The sequence below is a fragment of the Castor canadensis genome, chromosome 4, assembly GCF_047511655.1.
Source record: "Castor canadensis chromosome 4, mCasCan1.hap1v2, whole genome shotgun sequence".
In the NCBI taxonomy this organism is placed as follows: Eukaryota; Metazoa; Chordata; class Mammalia; order Rodentia; family Castoridae; genus Castor; species Castor canadensis.
In genome coordinates, this window is record NC_133389.1 from 153710657 (window position 1) to 153736880 (window position 26224).

The 26224-nt window shown below is 37.2% G+C and overlaps 1 protein-coding gene across 1 annotated transcript; it reads left to right on the forward strand.

The window, feature by feature from the left end:
* The first annotated feature begins 1703 nt into the window (after window positions 1-1703).
* Icos (inducible T cell costimulator) lies at window positions 1704-22378 on the forward strand. Its single transcript, XM_020158575.2, has 5 exons — window positions 1704-2008; window positions 16617-16955; window positions 17572-17678; window positions 18709-18793; window positions 20422-22378. Exons 1-5 carry the CDS (start codon window positions 1951-1953, stop codon window positions 20433-20435), a joined length of 603 nt encoding a protein of 200 aa, XP_020014164.1. The 5' UTR covers window positions 1704-1950; the 3' UTR covers window positions 20436-22378.
* Window positions 22379-26224: the final 3846 nt, after the last annotated feature.

The window sequence follows — 26224 nt, forward strand, 5'->3', positions numbered from 1 at the left end:
TCTCAATTTCCTCATCTATGATCAATGATAGTTTCTCCCTGTAGAATTGTGAGAAGAGAGTGAGTGAATGCGTGTGGAGCACAGTGCACCTGCTCAATAAATGTTCATTATCCCGTTTCCACCTTGATTCTCCCTATTTGGTACTGCAGCCAAGCCCTAGAATGTGGGGCAGCTTGGTTCATGTGAAGTGAAAGCTCCCCACACTCAGTTCCTAAGCTTGGCCACAACTAGGTTAAAAGAGGTCAGTTCTCCACCTCTCACGTTTTTGCTGGCAGAGACCCCAGCCCAGTGCCCCTGGAGCTGGCGGCTTGTCCTCCTGAGGCTGTTGGGGGTTCAGAGGGTGGGAAAGGGAGGAGATCAGGGCAGCAAGTTCCCAGGGATTCTGGTGGGCCCGTCTCTGATGCTCTGGTTAGTGAGGCTCCCTCAAAAGCTTCCTTCTCACCCACTGCTGAGACTCAGGAGTCCCAGAAAAGACACCTAGGGGCATCCCTGGTAGCTTAGAGAACCACCACAGGGTCAGCCTCTTCCTTGTCTTTGAATCCCTGGGCTCTAGACAGTATCCTTATTGTGGTTCTATAGTCCCAAACCTGGATCTGCTTCAGAGATAGGACATTTTGTTTCCACACCTTGGTTGTCCTACCTAACTGATGTCAGCTTCTCTCCTGATGTCATCTTTGCAACCTGAGAGCTGGCCACTCTGCAGAAACCCAGCCAGGATCCAACATCTGGGAAGCCAAGTCAGTTCTCTGGGTGGCAGGGTCAGCAGGCCTTGGCATGAATGGTTCTATCTGCGTTGGTTAAGAGTGAGGACCCTGGAGCCAGACTCTCCCAGTCCTAGCAATTATGCTTTCTAACTATATGACTTGGGCCAGGTCATGCACTTTAACCTCTCTGTGCCTCAGTTTCCCTCATTTCTATAATGGGGAGATTGGTGACCCCCCACTTCACAGAGTGGTTAAGAGGATTAAGATAAATGTATATACAAATAATGATCCATTTAAATACATATGAAACACAATACAAATATGCTAATATAGTAAATACAATAGTATTATAATAGCAATAGTAAATATAATGTATATTTTATATATGCTAAATATATTATGTATTATTTTACATTTAATTTTACATATTATCTGCATTAAGATGTGTTTCATATAAAGCATTTAAGTACATATAAATGCATATAATTACCACATATAACAGTAATTATTATTATTGTTACTGTCTATTTTATCTCCCTGCAGGGATAGAGGCACCATGACAAGCTTCTTAATTTTCTTGCTTTCATCTGAGTCTATAGATGCAGAATCCCTGGTTTGTACAGATTGCAGTAGTATGTAAATCAGGGTTTAAGTTTGTTTAAACTCAACCCTATCATTTGGAAAATTATAATCTATGGTGAATGTCATATAAATATTATTTCTCAGATTCCTGTGATGCTTCTCTTTCAGATTTCTTTATTTCAACTTCTTCAAAAATTCCATTGAGTTCTTGTCCTATTTTAAATGTTTTCTCATCCCTGGAGCAAACAGCGTAAGGTAGAAATGTGTCAAAAACATATGTCTTATTCCTCATGTGGGTTTTGGTAGATCCTGTTACCCCCCAAAACTATTGACCAGGAGATACTTCCAAACAAAGTGTTCAGAAAAAGAAAAGGCTTTGTCTCTTTAGCTTGCTTTGTTGGAACCAGAATAAAGGTCAGAGTTTTCCTCTATCTTGGTAATCATCAATAATCCATGAATTAGACGTTTCACCTCCATAAGAAATTTCTCCCCTTCAGCCATTGACATCGATAAAGTGACACTCCCTTGCCTTGATGGGAAGTGTGACACTACAACAACTCCCACAAAACCACTTCCTTTTCAACAAATAGAAAACAACTGAGAACATGACTTCACTGTTGCCTTTGAATGCAGGAGGAGAGGGTGGCATCTGTTACCGGCAAACATGAAGTCAGACCTCTGGTATTTCTTTGTCTTCTGCTTCCAAATTGAAGTTTTAACAGGTGGGTGGCATATTGAATATTTCTTATCAAGTTATAATTCAAATGAACATTAAGAAGAATCAAAAGTGGAAAAATTAGGCACCAAATAGAAAATGATTTTGTTTTTTGAAGGCAGGGACAATTTCAGAACAGCCTAAGCACATGGCTAAGGTCACTGTGTCACCCATGTCAGTGTGGATGGCTTTGAGTTTGTATTGCTGCCTTTGATACTGTGTCTTAACATGAAAAAACATGTTTCAACAGACCATTAAATTTTTAAATTACCTGCTTGGAGTTACCTGTCAGTGGATAAAGTAGAAGAGTAGCTTACTGTTCTCAGAGAAAGATGAAAGGCAAAATGACTTGTCAGCAGAATGGAAATTAAGTAGCCCTGGCATTTGGTTTGGGAATTCTATGGTAGAAAATAAAATGAAAGGACTTTGAAAAGAAGGATTTTGATTTTAATCTTACCTGGATGGTCCATTGTGTGGAATGCATAGGCTGTCATGGAGTTTTTATTGATGCTAAGTAGCAGGTCCCTTGAGAGACCAAGGAGGAGTGGGTAATTAAAAATACTCATCAGATTCCAGAATTAAAAATCATTCTGGAATCTTTGATTCTTTCTCTTGAATGGTATGTATCAGATTATTTGTGAATAGTTCAAATCAGGCTGCCTATAATGTAAATTAATACATGTGTTTCTTCTGCTTCTCATTCTGTGCATTTTTATATTATTTTTCTTTTCTCTTTTACTCTGTGTCTTGTTCTTGAGGCCAGGATAAGTGAAGTGAAGTTATATTGAACAGGGGATTTCCATTAATAGAAAAAGTGAAGGCAGAACTTTTAGAAAGTATAATCATTTCTAGAAATGCATTTTTCAGTGGTACCAAGCAATAGACGTTAGTTTTTCTCTCCAAAAAATATCACAACTAAAATTGGATTGATCCAATATGTGATCCTGCGCTGTCTCAAAGTTCCTTGAATGCTCTTAGGTAAACAGGAATGAGGAAAGGAGGGTCTACTTGGACTAAGTCCCAACAGCAGATGCTGCCTGATTTTTTTTAAGTATGCCTTTTCTCCAACCTCATAGCATCCTGTAGCAGCATAAGCAATATACGAATAGCTCTGGAATGAAATTCATTCATTCATTCACTAACTCATCCATTCATTCATGCAGCATTGAGCCCTTGCTACACAGAAGGTGCTAGGCTAGCTGCTGTATGTCCAAGGATGAACAGCCCCAATCACTCACTGCCTGCTCTCCCAAAACTGAGTGCTACAGAGAGAAATACCAATCAAACAGTCCTATGAATTGATAATTATAGAGAAAACTCTGTTGTATGAGAGAATATACTACAGAATCTGACCAGATGGGGTGAGTGTGTAGCTGGGGATTGGAGAACAGGGTTCATTAAAGTCTTTTCTGTGCAAATGATGCTTGAGTTGAGATTTGGAGGACAAGTAGTTATCAATGGGGAGACTAGTATGAAAGTGGAGAACATTCTGTAGCATGGAAAAGTAAGTGCAAAGCACCTGTAGAAGGAAGGAAGGAAGGAAGGAAGGGAGGGAGGGAGGAAGACAGGAAAGAAGGGAGGGAGGAGGGAGAAAGGGAAGGAGGGAGGAGAGAAGAAAGGAAGGAAGGAAGGAAGGAAGGAAGGAAGGAAGGAAGGAAGGAAGGAAGGAACGAAGGTGAGAGGACTGGATGAAGGCAGGTGTGCCTGATCACAGAATAGGAAGAGGTTGAGGCTGGGACAAGATGAGGCTGGTAAGGAAAGCAGAGGCCAGACCACTCAGACCACAAGGACCATTTTCAATATTTTGGATTTCCTTCTGAGAATGTTTGTATAAACCATTGCAGAGTTCATTTCTACTGCCAAAAAGCATTCCAAAGTGACAAACCCAATGCAGTTATGGTGGTAGTATTGCACTCAAGAGTTTCGAATTAGCATTTTTGTTATTTCTATAGAAGGATGGATCCAGCCTGTTGTCAGACAGCTGATGAATAAGTTATACTTCTGGAATAATATTCATCTGAGATTTTAAGTGAACAAAAACAGTATTCACTCTCATCATGCAGAAAACCATGCTATGTGGAATGCAATACCATTTTCTAATCTGACAGGTGGTAAAATTGAGGCACGAATTTCTAAAAGGTGATAATTAGTATACTAACAATAATTATATTCAAAATACCACCATAATGCATATATCCAGTGACTCTTGTTTTAAAAGCACTAAACTCAAAGTTCAAATAAACTAAGCTCTTGTAGGTTCCCCCACAGCCTGGTATTGGGGATTGGACTCGGGATCATCGTTGCTAGGCTAGTGCTCTGCGACTTGAGGCATGCTTCTAGTCCTTTCGCTTTAAATTTGTTTTTCAGATAATGTCTCCCGCTAACTTTGCCCCAGCTGACCTCTCTAACTCCTCTACCTCAGTCTCCCATGCAGCTGGTACCACATGCATGCATGAACCATGCCCAGCTTGTTTTTGAGTTAAGGTCTCAGTATCTTTTGCTTAGGCTGGTTTTGGACCAGAATCCTCCTGTTGTTGAACCCTCAGTAGATGGGATTATAGGTATGAAATACCACACCCAGCCTCACTGTCATATTTTTAATCTTTACAACTCTGTAGGTTTTCTCATGTCACAAAGATGTAGGTATTTCTTTTAGTCAATAGCTGAAGAAAGAATCTCAGACCAGAAAAGGATACATGATTTGTTTTACAGTAGTTAATGGCAGAACCACAATTAGAACCCCAATGTATTTGACTCCAACATCTACATTCTTTCAAACTGGAAATAGCAAGAGCTATAACATAAATCTTATGGTAGAGAAATTCTAGTCAATTTTGTTATTTCATTGGTGAATAAGGATTCCCAGTCTTCCACAGATCTCAGTGTAAAATTTAACAAAGTTTTATTCTTTGAATGATTATGGAAGAGTATGACGCTCTTCCTTATAGAATCATTTGGGGAAAATGTGAATCCTTGACTGGGTTTATTTCATTTTTTAATTTATTTTTGGTGGGACTGGGATTTGAACTCAGGGCTTCATGCTTGCAAAGCAGTCAGTCTACCACTTGAGTCATAACTCCAGTCCATTTTGCTCTGGTTATTTTGGAGATGTGATCTCATGAATGGTCTCAAATTATGATTCTCCTGTTCTCAGCCTCCAAAGTATGTTATCAGTTCCCGATAGTCCCCAGAGCTCAGAGAGAAGACTGTGGAGATGAGTGTAACTGAGCATCTCTGGGTCTCTCAGGCCTCTGCAGCTATATCTGGAAGTACAGCCCTCTAGTATTGATGCAGCATTGAAAAAAGATTGCCAATCTTTTGATGGATGACTTTAAGCCATTCCCACTTGGCACAATAAACCTGTGCTTGCTTTTATTACTTCAAAATTATATTTACTTACTACTTATTTTCTTTTGCTGTTAAATCCATTTTAAAATTTTTTTGTTGGTACAAGGAAGTCTTCTTAACTCTGCCTCTGGTGAATTTGGATGGTTGACTGCATTTCTTAATTTTTAAAGTCATTATCATGTTTAGAGGATCTTAACTGAATGTCTATTGACATGTTTACACTTGCAAAAACTAGTCAAGTGCTCAACCACTGAGCTACATCCCCAGGCCTATTTATTTATTCTTATATTGAAATAAATATGATGTTGCCCTTGTCTGATGTGTCTAGTCCCCATTCCCTGCACTGATAAGAGAGTTTCAAAATGTCCTTCCCTTCCCATTCTCACACTGCCCCTAGTAAGCACACCCCTGGTCCATACATAGGTTTTGTGGAAATAATTTAAAACTTACAGCTGTAGATCGTTGCTACATTTCCTCTTACATATTCTTCTCCTGTTTCATGAGTCTCTTTTTTACACTTACACATCTCTTCAGTGACAGCATCATTCTGGACACTGGCTCCTGTCTTGCAAGTTCTATTCTCATCCAGTGGTTAGAGGACTTCCATTATTGTCAGAGTCGCCTGACTCCCCATATCTCAGCACAGGTGAGATGTCTTTCTTGGAACTAAGATTCCTGGATAGCAGTCTTTCATCTTAGTGGTCTGAAGATTTTCTTCCATGGTCTGCTGGATTTTTGGATTGTGAGTGAGGAATTCCATGCTAGTCTAATTCTCATTCTTTTGTAAGCAACTATAAAACAACAACCGAAAAACTCTTTTGAAAGCTATTCATTTCAATATAGGAATCCAGGAATTGTACCAGCTTATGGCTCTCTTCTTTTGGATGTTTTCATTAGGACTGGGTGATCCTCTTCAATCTGCAGATTCAAACTTTTTTTGTTTTTGTTTTTTTTTTCTTTTAGTCATATATGCATACAATGTTTGGGTCATTTCTCCCCTCTTCCCCCCACCCCCTCCCTTTCCCCTCTGCCCCTCCCTCTTCCCCCCACCCCCTCGCTATCAGGCAGAAACTATTTTGCCCTTATCTCTAATTTTGTTGAAGAGAGAGAATAAGCAATAATAGGAAGGAACAAGGGTTTTTGCTGGTTGAGATAAGGATAGCTATACAGGGAGTTGACTCACATTAATTTCCTGTGCATGTGTGTTACCTTCTAAGTTAATTCTTCTTGATCTAACCTTTTCTCTAGTTCCTGGTCCCCTTCTCCTTTTGGCCTCTGTAGCTTTAAAATATGCAGATTCAAACTTTATTCTTCATTTCAGGCAATTTTTTCTCCAAGTATTTGTTTAATCATATCTTTTCCTCTATCTTCCCCCTCCCCTTTTAGGAATGCCTATTATTCTCATATAAGATCTTGGATCTCTTGTTTTTGCATCAGTGAATGAAATGGCTTTCATAACTTGGGTTTTTTCTTAACCGCAACTTGAGATGAAATGAAATGTGATAGTTTCTAAGTTTCTACTAGTATATTCTCATTTCTTGGTCAAAATCAAATGCGGTTGTGTAGGGAGGACCTAAATTCTCATCCAGCTTTACTCACAGTAAGATCCAGAGCATTGTTTGACTTAAAAAAAATTCAGTTGTAAAGTGAGCAAAACCTACAACTTACTCCACTTCCCTATCCCAAGAATATTGAATTTATTACATAAAATGACTTATTGGCTTTCCGATTTTTAAAAATACATTTAAAAATAATCTGTGACCTGTAATAACTAAAGAAAAAGTCACATTTTCTTTGTAATGGCACCTCTTGGCTGCTGTTTTAATAAACTTAATTCTGTCAAGTGGCACTTTTTGGCCATTCTGTGTAAGATTAAAATTTTGGCATTTGAAATGTGATAAAAATTCAAAATTTTATTTTGGAAGGTGGAACCTAAGTATGTACAGACTGAAGCTATTAGCCAAATAATGTTTTTTTCATTGGCTTAGCATCACAGTTTAATCAAAACAGACAAAATATTGCAAATTTTAAAAAAGAGTCAGAAATCGGGGATATAAACCTCCTGTGACCTTTCATAACAGTGATGCTCACGTCTGCTTTGCCTGTGGGAAAGTGAAGAAGCATTAGGTTGTCCCTAAGGAGGGTGACAGATTCAAGAGCCTGAATTCTGATTACCACCAGTCCTGACATAATTTGTTTGTTTGAGTTATGTTGATGTGGATACAGTGGTTTCTATATTCAAGCAGCGGTGACTTTTTTTAGTTTGAGAAATCATGCTTTTTACAGTTAATGTTTACATTTTCATAGGACACAGCATTGAGTGATGCATTCATGCAGCAACACAACTCCTCCACTCTACTCATAGTTAAAGTTCTGTTTATTCTCCAGGACTAACGCAAAAATCCCATGCAAGTGCCTGTTTGCATTAACTTAATCACAATGTGAGTTTCTTGCATATGCAAATCCATTTCTGTATATTTCTACAGGCAGATAAGTTATAAGGTAATCATTAAGAATTTAGACTGTCAGAGCAAGTAGCCAGATTTTCTTCTTAGGCTCAAACACACAAGGCAGCTTAATACATACACAATGGTTGCTAAATAAACAGCCAGGGAAATGGGAGTGTTAAGCACACATGATTGCATATCTGAGAAAATGTTTTTTAAGTATTTTGCTATATGATAGCCCTTCTAGTCACAGAACACATATGGCATTAATGCTTATACTGCTTTAAGTAATTGGGGGCAATAATGTGACAATGCACTTTAAAGGAAAAAAAAAAATCTGAAAACCGTGTCCCTATCTATTTTAGTGTTAAAAGCCTCGTTATGTTTCTTAGTTCACAGCAAGTCTCTGTCAATGAAGGAGATGAATTAGATTATTGGTCTAGGAGATTCATTAAGTGTGTGGATTCTGGTGTCAGATTTTCTACATTCAAATTATGGCTCTACCACATATTGACTGTATTGCCTTGGGCCAGTTACTCAAGCCTCAGTTTCCTTGGGTGCAAAATGGGATGATTTAAAAGGTTGTCATGAGAAGAAAAATGATATAGTTCATACAATGCATTTAGTACAATACCCTATGCATGAAAAGCATACTTATAAGCTGCTGGTGCTATTATGTGGAAGCCACTGAAAACTATTGGGGTGCAAAGAATTAGCTGGGCTTCATTTACTTTCATTCTTGCATTTGGACTAGGAAATAAATGTTCCCCAGAATTTGGCAAAGAGAATCTCTTGCTCTGTTTTTCTTGTTCCTCTCCTCAGCCTGTCCCAAAGACATTTACCAAAATTGGTCTTTGTATTCTTCTATTCATTCATTTAAAAATATCATTGAGCCTCTGCTACGTCCCAGGTCCTGGGATTATTTGGGCAAACATGATGCAGTCCTTATCCTTGTAGAGCTTCATGGTTAAACGAGGAAGGAATATAAGAAAAATTGTTGTCTAATATGATACTGCTATGAATATATTGGGATAAGCAAAGCATTATTAAGAGCAGAGAGTTAGGAATCTTTTGGCATCTCAGAAATATCTCGAGAGAGGAGTTGTTGGCATTTAAAATGGTTCCTAAAGAACGAATGAGGGTTTCTAGTCAAATAAAAGGCTGTAGGACATTTCACTTTATGGAAGCATATGTACTGACATGAAAGGAATGGTTAAAAAAAATTCAGTGTGGCTTGAACAGATGGTGTATGGGATTGTGAAAGCATTTTGTGTCACACAAGGACATTGGTTTGTTACCTTATAAACCATAGGGGACTAATGGAGACTTTTAAGCTGGGGAGTGAAATGTTTTTTAGAAATGCAGTTTTGGGAAAAGTATGGAGGAAGGATGTGGAGGGGAGAGACTGGTGTCAGGAAGAAGATGCTTCTACAGATGAGGGAAGATATGAATAAGGTCTGGATTGGCAATGGGAACAGGGAAAAAAGATTGAATTCAAGAGGTATCCATGAGCTAGAGTCAACTGAACTTGGTAACCAATTGGATGAGGAGAAATGAGGGAAACTCTGAGAGTCCTATACCTTGACTAGTGACTCCTTAAAAGGATAGGGTTTGTGTTTGGTGAGTGAATATTGAGTTCAGAGTGGAAATGTTACACGTGTTAGAGTTTATCCACATAGAGATGCTAAGAGGAATTGCAACAGAGGACTGGAGAGTTGAGCTAGAGATAAAGAAGTGAGTTGTGTGGTGTGGTGTGTTGGAAGTGTGAGCTGGAGCAAGATGTAAATGAGTTCACAGCAAACTTTCTGTCCAACTACCTAAGCTGCTTTTTCCAGCAACTGAGGAATGGAAGCAAGGTGTGAGTTCCAGGGTGTAGATAAAACCTTTTCCCTCCTGGTGCATTTCCTTAGCATGATAATTTCAAATCAATGACAATGAAACAACTAACAATAACTTATATGCAAATTAATTACTTTATGAATATTGCTACAAAGTTTTATAACACCTTTGGGATTTTTCCATTTTCACAAAGAAAATAACTTAACCAGGAGTAAATGGATATTTCATTTTTCTTATTATATACGCCTAGAGAACCAAGGGTTGTTTTGTGCCCCTTGTAGTATTTCTTGGAGAGTAAAACCAATTCACACATTGTGTGTGTGTGGGTTCTTTTGGATTTGGGGCTTTGTATTAATTTTTCTTCGTATTTTTTGTCTTTCTTTTCTCTAAATGTTAGGAATTTTAAATTGTATTGAGTTTATCTTACTTACCTTCCCTATAGCTCTATGCTCAATCACTTCTTTAGATTATAATGCCTTCAAATTGTAAGTATAGAATTTATGGATATTAAAAAATTTACTGATCAGGATTCCAAAAATATTAGCTTGTAGCTTCATAAGAAATGAATTTTTTATGAAAAGTGAAAAAAAAGGTGGTAAAAAACACATTTTTAACAATGCCAGAATTTCTTCGTATAAGATTGAATGTAACTAAAACCTAATGGAAGCATTGTAATTTTTAGAACTTTCTTCTTGTGTCATATTCTTGTGCCATACTAAGCTAAGGCTTACCATTATTTGATTACAGAAAATGTGTTTAAGAAGCAGTATCAAAAATTGCAAACTCAGGAGATATTATCTTTCTATCACTTTGAGACCTTTGTAGAGGTTTGTGGTTAAAAGTCTGAGTTAAAGAGAACAAAATAACATTGCTAATCTGTTTTGCATTCTCTTGTGTTGTGTAGGTTGTTTTTTTCCCAAAGGATTTTCAACCAGGAATAATACACTGGTTATAAAGAGTCCTAGCAGGATCAGCTTATATTGAGAAACAAAATAGTTTAGATAGTAAAAGAATCAAGTTGCAAATTGGCTTTTCTGAACCTGATGTAATTCTCAGGGGAATATGACCTGTCTCCAAAGATTTTCATGCCAGCCCTCTAAAAGGAGATGCAAATACTCTGAAAAATTTGAAAACCTAAAAACTTACCCAATATAAAATTCTGATTCTACTCTTGAAAACATTAGTCTATTGGTATCAACAATAACATAAAAATCATAGCAGCAGTTAACAGGTTTGAGCCTCTGTTGTGAGGAATGTACCTTATTAGAATGGATATTCAATGTGATTTAGAAAATATAATACCTGTTCTCTAGAGTGACTATTATCTAGGTGCACCAACAAAAAATAAACAGATATGGGTAGCAAAGCAAACATTTATACTTGACATTCATATTTTAGGGCTCATCACCAGGGTATAAGCAGACATATTCTTATTTGTGTTTTTAATGTTGTTGTAAGTGCTAAAAGGTATAGCGTGGTGTTTGTATTACAAATCATTAATAAACATCTGGGTATGTTAGAACAACCATTGGTCCAAGGCTCCATGTCCAAGGCTCCATGTTCTGGTCACACATTGGGCAAATTTAACTACTGTGTACTTTGGAGTGTCTGAAGAATCATTTGATTTAAACCTGACTTCCCCTCCTTAGATACAAAAAAACTCAAGAAAATCATCAAGTAGCTAAACAAGTCTTTATGAATCTGATAGGTATTTGCAGGTGAACAGCCTTTTTCCTTAAGGCTCAAGTAGATAATTTTCGTAAGAATCAACATCCCAGTTATCAGGAGAAATGTATGAATTGCATAGTTTTATGTTCTTGTTTCCAGAAGAAAAGCACCTTTGTGTAGTAACCCTGAGATCATGTCCTAGCTATGAGTTATGTAATCCTGGACAAGATACTCACTTTTCTGGTTCCAGTTTAACTTAATAAATGTAAATGCAAAATAAAAAAATGAAAGTTTTAACTTTATCAATTCTAAGAGCCATTTTGGTTCTTATAGTCTATATTCTATGTGGCATTTCTCCAGATTTATGATGTCACTGACATCTACATTTGCATTTGTTCTTCTATGAATACATTGCATCCATCCAGCTCTCCATCTTATAAATATTTATTTTAATCTCCTATTTACCAGGTGCTATTGCAGATATGTGGAATGGATCTGTGAATGACAAATATGGTCCCTGATTTTGTGTTACAGTGAGCTAGTCAAACAATACACAAGTAAACAAACAAATCAGATCATTTCAGGCACTGGTAAATACTTTTTCTCTCAGGTAAGATGATAGAAAATGACTTGGATGTGTAGTTTGGGTTGAGTGACCAGTGTTTACTGAGGAAGTGCCATTAATCTTCAATAGTGAAAAAGAAGAAGCTATATGAAGATCAGAGGATAGATACAAATAGGGAAGAGTAAAGCATTTTGCAGTCACAGAGAGAGACACTGGTGATTTGAACTAGTTGCAGCTGAGCAGGAGGAGTAGATAGATTCTGTGGACATGAACTGAGGTACAGAAGATGAAGCCTTTCTGCTGACAGATTTTAGCAGTGGTCCTATAAGACTTGATTGTTAGTGACCATTGTCTAGCTTCATATGGTTACCTGCTTTCCTTAGTTGTTGTTAGTGACCCTTTATTCAAGAATTGAACTAAAAATCTTTCATGTACCCAAGAAGTTGTGTGACCTGAGGCAAATAACTTAATCTGTCTGAGCCTTCAGTTGTCTGTACACAAAAGATTTGCTTGCTGCTTGATTTCTAAGTTCAGCAGGTCTGACTGTATGATGCTAGGGAGTGATTGAATAATGTTACAGGAAAACAAGGATATAAAGATGAGGGTGTTTATGGGATACAAACAATGTATACAAGAGTTTATCGGACATAGAGATAGTATGTGCAGAAAAGTGATGGGTATATCAAGTATAATAATAGAGAAGATGTTTTGAAGGAGGATTTTATTATTGAAACAGTATGTGAAGAAAATATAAATGTAAGAGAAAGGAAGAAAGAGCAAGAACAAAGAGATTGAGGGGATGCTCAAAATTTTTAATTTTTTTTTTTTTGGTGGTACTGGTATTTGAACTCAGAGCCTCATGCATGCTAGGCAGGCACTCTACCACTTGAGCCACTCCACCAGCCCAAAGAAGAGGTTTTTTTAATTTTTTTTTTTCAAAATTTTTAACTACTCTTATAGCAGAGGAGTTAACCAAACAGTTTAGGCAACCCACCAATCAAAAAAGATAGTGGATATAATATTGGGTGCTTTCATACCAGTACTCCAGGTTGAATATTAGACTTGGAGATAAGAATATCCCAAGGAAGGGGTAAAAGATTCTAGCTACTTTTGCAATTATAAGACATTAATGTATTCAAATTTTCCTTAAATTATCTACATATTAAATGCTAGTCATTTTTATAAGGGATGCTCTTCTTTTGATATTACCTTTCAAAATGTTACCAAAGGTTAAAGAGAATTTGTGATTTATTATTTGCTTATGTCTGTTCTATAGTGCCCAAATAATTGTGAGGTACTTGATTAACCGTCATGTTTGAAAATATTCAAGTTGCTGACTTGGTGTTGCCAAATGCTTTTCCTGACAGAAAGATTAAATACTGGATATGTGGAAATCTGAGCCTTTTTACCACTACATTTAATAATAAAAAGAGGATCCAGACAGTTTTTAGGTTAAAATGATCATTAACTATGAATAATTAATAGTGCCCAAAAGAAATGACACGTTGGAGCCCCCAGGTGATTTCAATGACACATACCTTGGCACTGACATTCAAACAAAACAGAACCCTTTCTAGTTTTCCTAAATGTTTTTGTGACAAGAAAGATAGTTTCATTCATTTAATTTTCCTCATTCCTTGGAATATTCCATTTCAAGAAAAGATTATGGAAGAAACATGGTTTTAGCAAAGTGTTATCCTTCTTGGTTATGTGTGTTTCATCTGGCTATGTTCTGATCCTGAGTCCATAGAAAATAAATGTTGGAAAGAGCTTTATTTTTCTTTCACTTATTTCACAGAGGAGACTGATGTCCAGAGGGACACCCTATGCACAGAGCCCTGAAAGTGGCAGAGTCAGAATTTGCTTTTGGTTTCCTTGAGCACCACTGCATTGCACCCTCACTATTATATTTCACCTTGTGTTAGGTTGCAGGTCACCTGTGAGTACAAAAGGGGAGAAACTGTTGAGAAACTAATCTCCAGAAATAGAAAATAGTGCTTCTTTGTTTATGTGTGTACACAGTGGCCACAGATGCTTTTGCCTCAGGATCTCTTTGTGGTTTAATTGCTGCCATTCTAAAGTCTCTGGGAAATTTGCTCTGAACATTTCTGAAAGAACTGAGAACCAGTCCACTGATCTTATCTTCTGCAGCAGAGGTAAAGAGAAAAGCATCAAAGCAAGATTAGTGCAACACAATTCTCTCTCAGACCAACTAGTCCCCCAAAAGGCCTTTCGTTTTAGTAGAATGTAGACCACACCTATCTCTTGCTGCCAGTCATTTCCCATTGACTTTTACTTACATTGGTCCCTCTATTTAAAATAATAAAACAAGCATTATTTTCCTTTTTTATACTTTGAATACTTTTTTTGTTGTAAAACATCTAGAGCTGAGGATGTAACTGAAGTGGGTGAGTGCCTGCTTTGCAAGTGAAAAGCCCTGAGTTTAAACCCTAGTACCACCAAAAGATAAAACAAAAAGTTTTCTATACAGAAATGTAAACAAAATTTAAATGTATAATTTAATGAATAATGATAAAGTGTACTTCTTCTCTCCCTAACCACCACAGGCCAAGAAATAAAACATGGTCAGCATACAGAAGACACTCCACTCTGTACTTTACTTTCTGATCTGAACTTTCTCTCCCCCTGTAGACAAAACATTAGATTGAATTTTGTAATATTCATTTAACTTATATGTTTTATTTCTATTCTTTTAGTGACTATGCAAGAAATCACAACATGTACAATATTTACTTATCAAAAGTTGTAAATATCTTCCTAGACAATGTGTTATCTAGGTTGGTAGATAGCTTCTTTCAACACATTGAAGATATAGTACTTAATTCCACTGTATTATGGCCTTTATTGCTGATGTTGACATTACCTGCTAGTCTGATAGTTGCTTCTTTTTGAAGGTAATCGGTTCTCTAACTTCTTTTAAGATTCTTACTAAGATATGTCCAGTTATATATATACATTTAAAAAACCTGCATTAGGTTTGTTGGGAGTTTTGAATCTGTGGATTGGTCCTGCGTTCTGAATAAATCACTTAATCTACCTTTTAGTTAACCTCTTCTCTCTAGAGTCTTGTCTAATATGCCTTTAAATTGATCCATTGACTTTTTAATTCCAATTGGTACATTCTTTTGCCAGTTCTAATTGACTCTCTTTCAAATTAGTTGAATTCAAAACAGTTCCTATGCTCTGCAGATATTATTATCAGTTTGTCTTTTATTTCCTTGAATAATAAAATTAACTGTTTTATTTTGGGGATCTGATAATTCAAAGATGTAAGTTGTTTGTAAGTTTGTTTCTGTAGTGTATTGCTTCTGTGGTTGCCTTTGCCTTATGTGTCTCATTATTTTTGATAGTGTGCTCATCTTTATATTTAAATATTATTTGCAGCTTCATTTGACACCTAAGATATAAATGTTTTCTTCCTGAAATAGACTGCATTTTTTTTTGTGGCAGTACTAGGGTTTGAACTCAGGGCCTCACACTTGCTAGGTAGGTGCTCTACCACTTGAGCCACTGTACCAGACCTGCATTTTACTTTTAAAAATGAGAGGTTATGACAGTCCAAGGTCATCTTCAATAAAACTCAAGGATTAAGACTTTCTGGACTATTGAAGTGATTTGAAGTGAGCTTTATCTGCACGAGGGTGAATTACTTTTGGATTACCTGTGTCCACGTATGTGACTCTTTGGAAACAAGGCTTATTGGAGAGAATCTTCTACTGAACTTCCCACTTTGCAGAATCTGAGAGATAAAACATAGAAGCAAATATTTGACCTGGGAGAACCACAGATTCTCTCAGAGCAAAAATAGTTTCTAAGTTATTGCTCATCTCTGTGGGTTCTAGGTCTGTTTTTACATTTATCTTGCTAACTTCTCCTCTTTTGAGTTAATTAATCCCTCTAATATTTTAGACATTTTGTTCAGCATTTATGGTTGTGATCTTTTTCTCCTGTGATCTCTACATAGCTCACAAAAACAACATGGGTTCCTATGAGTTTAAAGTTTATTTAAAAAATGAAAAAATAGGCAAAAATCTGGGACTTACTATTATCATCACTTCTTGATTTAGTTCTCTGTGAATGAGGTTCAAAGAAAACACATTGCTGTCTTGTTTGAACATAATTGATCTGTTCTTTTACTGTTTAGTTGGAGGGTTTAATGTAAATATGTATTTATAAATAATCATTCAATTTTAACATCAACCCTAAATTGTTCCCCTTCACCCCCGCCTTAATATCCTCCCATATTGCTCCTTGTTCAGCTAAGGGATTCTCTGCTTCAATGTCAATTTTAAAGTTACCTCTTTGAAGGGCCATTTTCTAACCCACCAATGAATATTATAAACCACCCCAACTCCACTACGTTTATCCAAATAAGACTCCATTCCTAGCCTGATTACTGGATATCACCACACATTTATTTGTTTACCCTCTGTCCTCATTGTGGGAGCTATAAAAGGATTTGATTCGTACTATATAAAAATGTTATTTAATACTTAATATATTACATGTTCATGTATGACAAGCACATTTCTCATTTCTGCCTAGATTTTTTTCTAGGACACAGTCTTAACATTTTGTCATGTTCTGTTCTTGTTTGCTTGGATATGAAATTTGTGGTATAATAGAGGTGACTTTATGAAGAGAAGGGTTTTATGTTTAAATATGATAATTAGGGCAACATATTCACAGAATGTCACTTTTGCTTTGCTTTCTTTCTTTTTATCCAGGAGAAAGCAATGATTCCCCCAAGTATGAGATGTTTACATTTCACAATGGAGGAGTACAAATTTTATGCAAATACCCTGAGACTGTCCAGCAGTTTAAAATGCAGTTGCTGAAAGGAAAACAAATGCTCTGTGATCTCACTAAGACCAAGGGAAGTGGAAACATGGTGTCCATTAAGAATCTGAAGTTATGTCAATCTCAGTTATCCAACAACAGTGTCTCTTTTTTCCTAAATAACTTGGATAGTTCCCATGGCAGCTATTACTTCTGCAACCTATCAATTTTTGATCCTCCTCCTTTTCAAGTAAAGATTCTTCGTGGAGAATATTTGCATATTTATGGTAAGACATTGCTTTCATCTTTGGGGCTTAAGACTACGTACATATTCTGACAACTTTTCTCCTTAATGAAAACAGTTTAACAAGTAGTATCTTTTGTGCTGGAGCTCATTTAGGTGTAGTTGATAGAAAATCATTTTAATGAAATATATATGGGATGATTTATTATTAATAATAATTGGTATTTATTGCTAATTTGCAATTTAGTCATATAGACTATTGAGCTAGAATTAGGTCATGTTATCTTTATTAACACCCAGATTCGTGGCCTAGTGACTGTTACCTCTATTCACCTAAGGTACAAAATGGTTTTGTGTTGGGTTTGTGGAATGAAATGATGTGTTTGAAAATCATAGTTTTATACCATTACTTTTCTTACTTAGTCTTTTGCAAAAATACAACCACTATTGTGAAGATACTTGCATAATTTTTTTAAGTTTGAGTTTCTGGATTCTTGCTGTAATACTGAGGGAATGTTACTCACCAGTTCATCATTGTAATGAAAGAATGTTTTGGTTAATCAGCTCCTTTAAACTTTATAAAGAATCCATGATTCAGCACTGATAAAGGAGATTTAATTCTCAGAGTTTTTCATTAATGTATCTCTTTTCCAACCCAGAATCACAGCTATGTTGCCAGCTGAAATTTTGGTTACCCATAGGATGTGCAGCTTTTGTTGTAGTGTACAGTTTGGGATGCATATTTGTTTTCTGGCTGATGAAAAAGGTGAGCAACTTCTATCTTTTCTTGCATCTGCTTTTCTGAGTGGTTATTTACTTGTCAAAAAATGCACATAACTGTTGCCAAGAGTAATTTGATCAACAAGTAGACAATTGCTTTTCCCCAAGACATACCTACTAATTAAACTAATAATTTGGAAAACAGAGCTTATTTATTTATTTATTTCATAACTACTTTATTCAAAAAATGATTACATGGCTTCCAGAGATATGCTATTTTTATTATTACTATTATTCTCAAAAGATAGGATATTGGGGCTAAGGGCATACAAAGGTTTAAGAGGGAGGTTAAAACATAGAAGTATGCCTCTGATTTTTAAAAATTATTAAAATGTGGGCTGCATATTTGAATCTAATCTTCCTAAGAGTCAGGGAAAAGATGAAATAATTAGTTATAAATTTCACTTAATTGGTAAGTTGAAAAAAATTGGTGAGAAAGTCTTATAAGGTGTCAGTGGTAGCTGAGAAGGAAATTGCTAGCTTCTTTACATGGTATGTTTTTCTACTCCTTGCTTTAAACAACTACTGAGAATCTATTCAGAATAATAAAACAACAACAGGGACATAAAAAAATCTGTGTCATGGGACATTCTTTTTTAGATATTCATATTGCAGGCTGTCAATCCAAGAGCTTACATCATTCTGCCTATTGTGTGTGTATGCTAGTACTCAAGTGCCTGCACCTGTGGCCATTGGCCAGACACTGTTGTGTATCTGTGCCAGACTAAAATTTGAAAAGCAGGCAAATTGGGAAGAGAATGAGATAGGGCCCACAATCCAAGCTTATTGGGGAAGGTGTAATAAAGGCAAACATGAAGGAAGTTCCACAGAAAGTTCTTTATTGACAGCCTTTTGCATGTTGTTCTCCTACTGAGCCTATACTAAGGAGCCTGAGTCCAGTGTTTACACTTTTGTCATACATTACTACTTCATTAAAGAACAGAAAACAGTCAAAAAACAGCCATGAAGATGGGAAAGAGCGATGACAAATCCTGTTTCTTACTTTTCTCTTTCAGAAGTATGGATCCAGCACACATGATCCTAATAGTGAATATATGTTTATGGCAGCAGTAAACACAGCTAAAAAACCGAGACTCGCAGGTACATCTCTGTTTGGGAGTTTGTGTAGGGAAGAAGCTTCTTCATGTCAAGCCTGGATTATTTTTCTTTTAAAAGAAAGAAAAATGTCTGTAAGGCCTAATTTTAGTATTTTCTGTGAAAATCTGGATTTTCATTTTAACTGAATTTCTGCCCTCTGCAGTATATTCAGAACAATGTTTGTAAATCACTATTGAAATTAAACAAAAAGTTCATAGGCCACAATTTTACCAAGGCCATTTTCCATTAATATGTGAAAAATTGAGATGATTCTAAGTCCTTGTGGATAAGCTCATTACGTCATTGCAATAGACATTTACTGACTATCAGTTACACACAGGTTGCTGAGTGAAGCACTGTGGGGACTGTGTGGATGGGTGGGAATTTTAGACTGAGGTTTGGAAGAGAGATCTAAGCTGATGCTATGAGGCGGAGGTGTGGGTAGGAAGGAAAACTTGATGAAGATGCTCAATTGTTTTGATGTAAAGAGTGTGCAAGTTTAGAAAACTTGGTTGGCTCAGTCAGGAAGAACTTTGGCCTATTCTGTTGAGAGTTAAAATGGGGTGATGTTGCATTTGAGAAACATCCAGAAAGTATGAAGCATCCATTGTGGATAATTTGTATGTCTTATGTCTTTGAAGTAGAGTGATGTGAAGTATGCAAAGTGACAAAAGCAACTGCACCTTTGCTACCATTCAATTGTAGCTTGTATTGTCAAAGAATAACAACATGGAAGGGAGCTAAAAACGCACTTTCAATCCATCTCCTCCTCTTTTAGATGACAGAAATCAATGCCGAGTGTTCAGTGACTCCCTTGGCTTTCCAGACAGTTAATCCCTTAGCTTTGTAAAGAGCTTTGTTTCATTAATTTGCTACTGAAAAAAATTTTATCTCAATCATTATTCTCATAACAATGGGCTCTGTCTTAGTTTGGATCCCTAAAAGCAGAGTCTGAGATAAGGATTTAGGTGCAAGTAGTTCATTTGGGAGGTGATCCCAGGAAGAAGTGGTGAGAGGGAAGAGAGGGAGGGAGACAGGCAAGGAGAAAAAACCAAGTGGATGGTTTGGGGTGCATTATCAAGGTGTCAGCTCTAAGCCACAAGGGTCTAATTTCATAGGACCTCTGCCAAGTGTACAGAGGTCTCCCAGAATTGCTCTGAAGGATAGCAAATGGAGGCACTTCTCTACTGGTTCCATTTCCACAGGTTTGGAGCTGCCTGCCAGTGGGATTACCTCTCCCCTATCCCAAGCTAGGCCCTGTGTTTGAGATGAGTCTGTTCTCAAGTCTTCAGAGAAAGCTGGGAGACAGAAAAGCAGAGTAATGCACAGTGGTTCTATAGCATTGGAGCAGTCAGCATTTGTGGCATTGTCCTCGAGTGGCAGCTGGAGCCAGAAGCAGATGACTCAAAGTGAAGCATTCAGATAATGACTATTATAGGTGTCAGCAGTAGGCTAGGTAAAATTTCATGGTAAATGAGGAACTGGTGTTCTTGAAGCATAAAGATGAGTTCAGATGGTATGTGTCTCTGTGTGGGTGTGAATGTGTGTACCAGAGCAAAAGAAGAAAGCTTGTTGAAGGGAATTGGCACATGGAGAGCTTTAAAAGAATTGATGCTAAATTTTTCTTACAGATGTGACCTCATAATCTGAAACTCTCTGGTACCCAGATACTGGCCAGTTTCCCCCAGACTTGAAGTGAGAAATTCCATTTTCTGGACTGCAGAACATCTGACTTGATTTGACTACATACATCTCCTGCTGGTGTTTTGTTCAATCTGGACCAGTGACTACCAGGCAATAGGGATTTCAACAGACTGCCTCAGTATTGCTGACTTCTCTAAAAACAAATACCCTCTTGCAACTAGTCTTAGAGAAGGCCCAACTCATGTGTGCTCAACAAACAGACCTCACTGGGATAGAATCCCCCTCTCTCTGCATCTGCTCCTAGTAATATACCAGCCAGTAAAACAAACACATCTACAAAAATATTTTAAAAGATGCCAACAGATTAATGTGCAAAGCAAATGGGCAACCCAGGGCCAGCATCTGTCCTCATTTTACAAACAGACTACCTCTTCTTTCTGTAGGGATGAGCATTCCTTTTAAAATTAGACAGTAGAGGGAGATGCTTTACAACCATAGGTATTTTATCTCTGAGATATTGATGTAACTATGCTGCACTAATATATTAGTACTAACACAGGACTCTCTTCCAATTTCTGAACATCAGTTGACTGGTCTATTAAGGGTTTAGATGCTTTTCTTTGCCTCAATTTTCCTCTTAAAATATTTCTACATGTTTGCTTGACAGGCTTCAGTCACTCTGAATAGGGACCCATGTCTGTATTTTTTCCTCTGCTTCTCAACAAAATTGCATATATATATATAGATATATATATATATATATATACACACACTCTAATGACTATAATTTGTTCATATTCTTCCTACAGGCATATTTTTTGCTCTGAAAGGTATCATATTTCCCCAAATTCAGTTAAAATGGTTTTACTTTGTTGACATTAGTGGTAGGAAACATTTACCCAGAATCAAAAGCAACTTCATTTTATTATCCTGTTTTCTACATTCTCATGGTGCTATTAATCACAAACTTGGCTATTTTTGTAGATCATATGAAAATTGCAAACAAACAAGATCATGTTTAATTGGCAAGCATTCTTCTGGGATAAGAAAAATTATCCATTTAGCCCACAAGCTGCAGTTACTGGAGGTGGCTGCCAAATTGCAGCCATGCTACCTCTGGGCTTAATAGATTAAAATTGTCCCCATGAGCCTGGCCAGCATGGAATTCTAGGGTTGAGAAGGGACTCCACTGAGCCAGGGACAATTAGCTGCTTTGTCCCAGACTCTGGAGTCACCCTGAGAATCAGAATAAATCTCCCTACATTTGAACCTCTAGGATCTGTGAGGAAGTACTCAGTACAATTGCCTCTCCTAGAAACCATGCAGCTTGGAAACTGTCCCTAGCCCTTTAAGAAAGTCTTCTTTATAAAATGATTTGATTAGAAAGCTTCTTAAATACATGTGACATGTGTTTATTCTGAGCTGGAATAGTTTCTCCACTTTCTGTCCACATGCCCAAAGCTTCTGAAGCTGCCAATGTGTATGAAATAATTTTTTAAGTAAAATGAGATTATTTGGAAGTTTTAAATTGGTAGTTGCCTGCTTATGCTTATAGTTTACTTTAAAAGTAAGATCTGATGTATCACTATATATATTTATATTACTTTAAGCATGTGTAATGCTGGATGTGTACAGTACAGTACTGAACTTGTAATTTGAATCAAGTGTGGTGTTCTCTGTTTTCAGCCAGCTGGGCAACCTGGCATACTTTGCAGAGGTGTTCCATTCTGTGTGGGGTGAAGGTGAGGAGGACAGCCTTCCTGGTGGCCTGCTTAGCCTTGTTGCCCCTATACTTTGAACCATTCTCATCTGTAATAGTGAACATTTCAAAATGTGTTATTAAAGGAAAAAATTTCTGTGAAATAAAAACTGGTTTAAGAAGAGCCACTGATGAAACAGAGTTTAGCAGTGGTAGGAGTTAAAGAATAAACCTTTGATACTCAGCGACTGAAAATATCTCACAGTGCTTTCTTGGGGGAGGGAAAGAGTACCTTAGCTATCACTGGCAAATTTGGCCTTGTTCTCGAATGACCTTGTGCATGTGTGGGACAGTTGCTTTTTACACATTATCTTCTTTGTTTTTAACTAAAAAATTTTAATTTAAATTTTGGGATAACCACAAACTTGCCAAATAAGCACAGCGAAAGGACTATTCTTTTCCTGTGAGTTTCTGAGCTTTTGTCCTACTACCCCTGAATGGTAATTGCTAAGAAAAAAAATGCTGTCCTCTATTACCACAGTGTAACTATCAACATCAGCTGACATTGATAGAGTGCGACTACCTGATCCTCAGACTGCATTCAAAATTTGCCCCTTGTCTCCATAATATATTTAGCAGTCAAAGATTACCCTCAGGACCTCTCTTTGCATTTAATTGCCCAGTGTCTGCAGTGCCCTTCAATCCAAATAGTTCCTTAGTAGAGATTTCGAGGCCTTGGTTCTTTTAAAGATTGCAAGCAGTTATTTTGTAAAATGTCTTTTGTTTTTTGGTCAGTCTGATGTTTCTTCATGATTAAAATCAGGTTATTCATCTTTGGCAGAAATAACTTAGAAGTGGTATTGTGCTTTTTTCATTACACCCTATGGGGCAGCTCATAGTTTCGGATTTGTTACACTACTGTTAATGTTCATTTTAATCACTTGACTAAGATCTGTCTGTCAAGCTTCTCCATTTTGAAGTAACTCTTTCCTCCATTTACAGTTAAATTTTGTGGAAAAGTACTTTGCATCATTGTAAATCTTCTCCTCATCAAATTTCAATTTATGTGTTTGCTCATTTATATTTGTGTGGTGTTAATGGTGTCTTGTTTTATTCAATTGGAAAAAAATTTGTTACTATCATTATGCTATTGTGATGTGAAATTGTCCCATCCTGGGCCATCAGGAGCCCAATCCAACTGGGTCTTATGTTCTTCTGCTGTGTCTCCATCATTTATTCAGTACTTCCTTGCAGAATAGGATCTTCCAGACTCAGTTTGATTTTCCCTATTCCAGTGCTGGCATCAGCTGCTTTGTTAGGAGCCCTGGTTTCTTTGAGTGAAAAATGATTCTGGAAGTCAAGGTCTAGGCATTAGTTATGCCCACTGCTATTGGGATTTCCCTGCTCCTAGGACCAGTTAGTGGACAGAGCTGGGGATACATATCTTTCCAGATAGATGGATAGATATAGATAGATAGAAAGATAGGTAGATAGACAGATATAGATGTAAACACATGTGCTTATATATATTACATGTGTCTACAAAAATATACATGCATACATCCATAATCTATGTATCTATCTAGAAATCTATGAGTTCACACTGGTACCATTAATCCAGTAACAACACTATACAGCTCATTCTACTTAGATCTCTTTCTTTTCTTTGTCCTTTTTCTGACAGTAAGGAACCTAATTTTTACATCCTTAAGGTATTTACTTATGTGGTCAATCCCTTGGTATGAAATCTGTCTCCCACCTTCTTCCTTTCCCCTCCTACTCCATTCCATGTGCTGCCCTCCTCTCTCTGGCTTTGGATTTTTCATACTCGGCTGACCAATCCTGTTATTCTTGTTTTCCAGGCCAGGCCCTGACTCCCCGTCCTGGGCTCCGCCCCCCCCCCCCCCCCCCCCCCGCCATGGACGCCTTCTTTCTGGGCTCACACACCCCAGGCTGGGTTATTTCTTCATGAAGATGCCCCTCCTTACCTGCTTGGGTGTACTTTGATGGCCCATGCTTTACATTGGCTTGCAGAATGTGGCTATGGTGTTAACTTCCAATTGCCTGCAGAGATAATGACTTGACACTCTTTCTTGGTAACCATTCCTTCCCTGACTTACTTCTCTGCTTAACTATTCCTGTTTCCTTTACCTGTCACACATGGTAATTACTCTGGTATCCTTGTCTCACTGACTCTGGAGGAGCTCAAATAGAAACCTCCTTTTGCCCTTTCAGGCCTAGGGGGAGTTGTAGGCTCTGGTGCTTCAGCCTTCCTCGCTTATTCCTTGGCTCTTTACACACTTTTGGGAACAATCCTTTCATTACTCTTCTTTGCCTAATCTTCTAAACTCCATTATTTCTGTAAATCTCCTGACTGAGTCACCCAAATGTGACCTGCTCCTTCTCCAGCCCCCACTTCTGTCGACTGTCCTGGGAATGGAGTTTACCTAGGGTCTGATCTTCTTCTTTAGGACTATTTTTAATTCTGGTGAATAAAATTCTCTCTTATTATACTTTTATCTATGTTAAGTTCATTTTCTTCACAAGAGGGGCCACTTTCTTCTTATGTGATCCAAGTCCTTCACCTACTCCATTTTTTTTCTTCATTTTTACTGGATAGAAAAGATTTCCCCTGGTGCTACAGAAAGCAGGCTGTGCTCAGTCTAGTTGTTAGTCAACCTTAATTCTAAGAAAAGAGGAGTTGGGGGATTTGAAATTTTCCAGAAGAATGAACATATTAGTATCAACATTTAATCTCCTCTGTAAAGATCTGTGTTCTCAGTGAGATGAGGAAGATGGTGAATTTACTAACACTTTCTCACAAAAAGGCGACCTATGCGTAGATGTCTTTTACTCCATGCCGTGTTTTATTTCTCTCTACCTTGTTGATTAGTGATTATGAATTCAATTTATGAATCTTAACTATTCCCCCACCTTGCCATATGTTCTGTCTAAGGCAGTGAGACAGTCTGTGATCAAATCTATAAATAACCCCTAATATCGACCCTTGTGGATTCTTAACTTTCTCAGTCTTTCAAAATCTATCCATTCTTGTGTCATTTCAGGGACAAGCTCTAGTCATGACCCAGAATCATTCTTTCTCCCTTAGGTTCCTTGGTATTGTGCTTTCTATAATTTATTTTTTAATTTCAAGAAGCTAGAAGCTGTGTCAGATAGGTTGACTGAGGAATCTGATCCCTGAAGGTAGAGTTGGGCAAAACCTTCAACTAAGCCTTGGATGTCTGACCTTCTTTCTGCTTAAGAAAAGGGCATCTATCTGTTGAAGCAGGGTTAAAAACTTATTTCATATGGAAGAATCCTTCATCTTTAGTGTTAATAAACAGCATAATAGCTCCAAGTATGGCTCGTTGACAAAAAAAATTCCTAAAATGGGACTTGTTAGTGTGGTCTGTCTCTATTCTGCTCTTTTTCTTTATGGTGATAGTCCAGAGCAATTTCAGATTTTGTCTAATGAACACGGCACTCTTTTCAAACACATCATTCTGATAATATAGAGCCATAGTGAAAAATGTTTTCTTGGGACTAAATGCCCCATGTGCAGTTCAAAATGTCATGTAAGTTCCCGTAAAAACTTCTGTATAAAATCCAGTTACCTTTAATTCCACAAAGTTACATTCTAAGAAATGATAGTTCATCAGAAATAAATTTTAGTTGAAAGTATATCTTTTCCCAGTCTTTCAAGAGCATGTCAAAGTAGGGATATGTTTCATAGCAGAACTTCATTACAATAAAAAGAAGTCCTTTTTTCTATTATCAGTTTCTCTCATTTGGAGGCAGCTCTTGAGAATACTTCCTTCTTTGTTTTCTTCTAACATTCTCCCTAAGCAGTCTGCATGCCTCTTTCGTCTCCTCCCACATTTTCCTATTTGAAACAGCTAGCACATTACTGCCTCTCTCTCCTCCTCATTCACATCATCCTTGTATTGTTTTCCTATGGCTCTGTAATGAATGACAACAGATTTGGTGATTTGTATGGCTTGAAACAACACACACTTGTTCTGTTCTAGTACTGGAGGCCAGAGGTCCAAAATCATTTTCACCGAGCTCAAATCAAAGTATTGTCAGCTCTA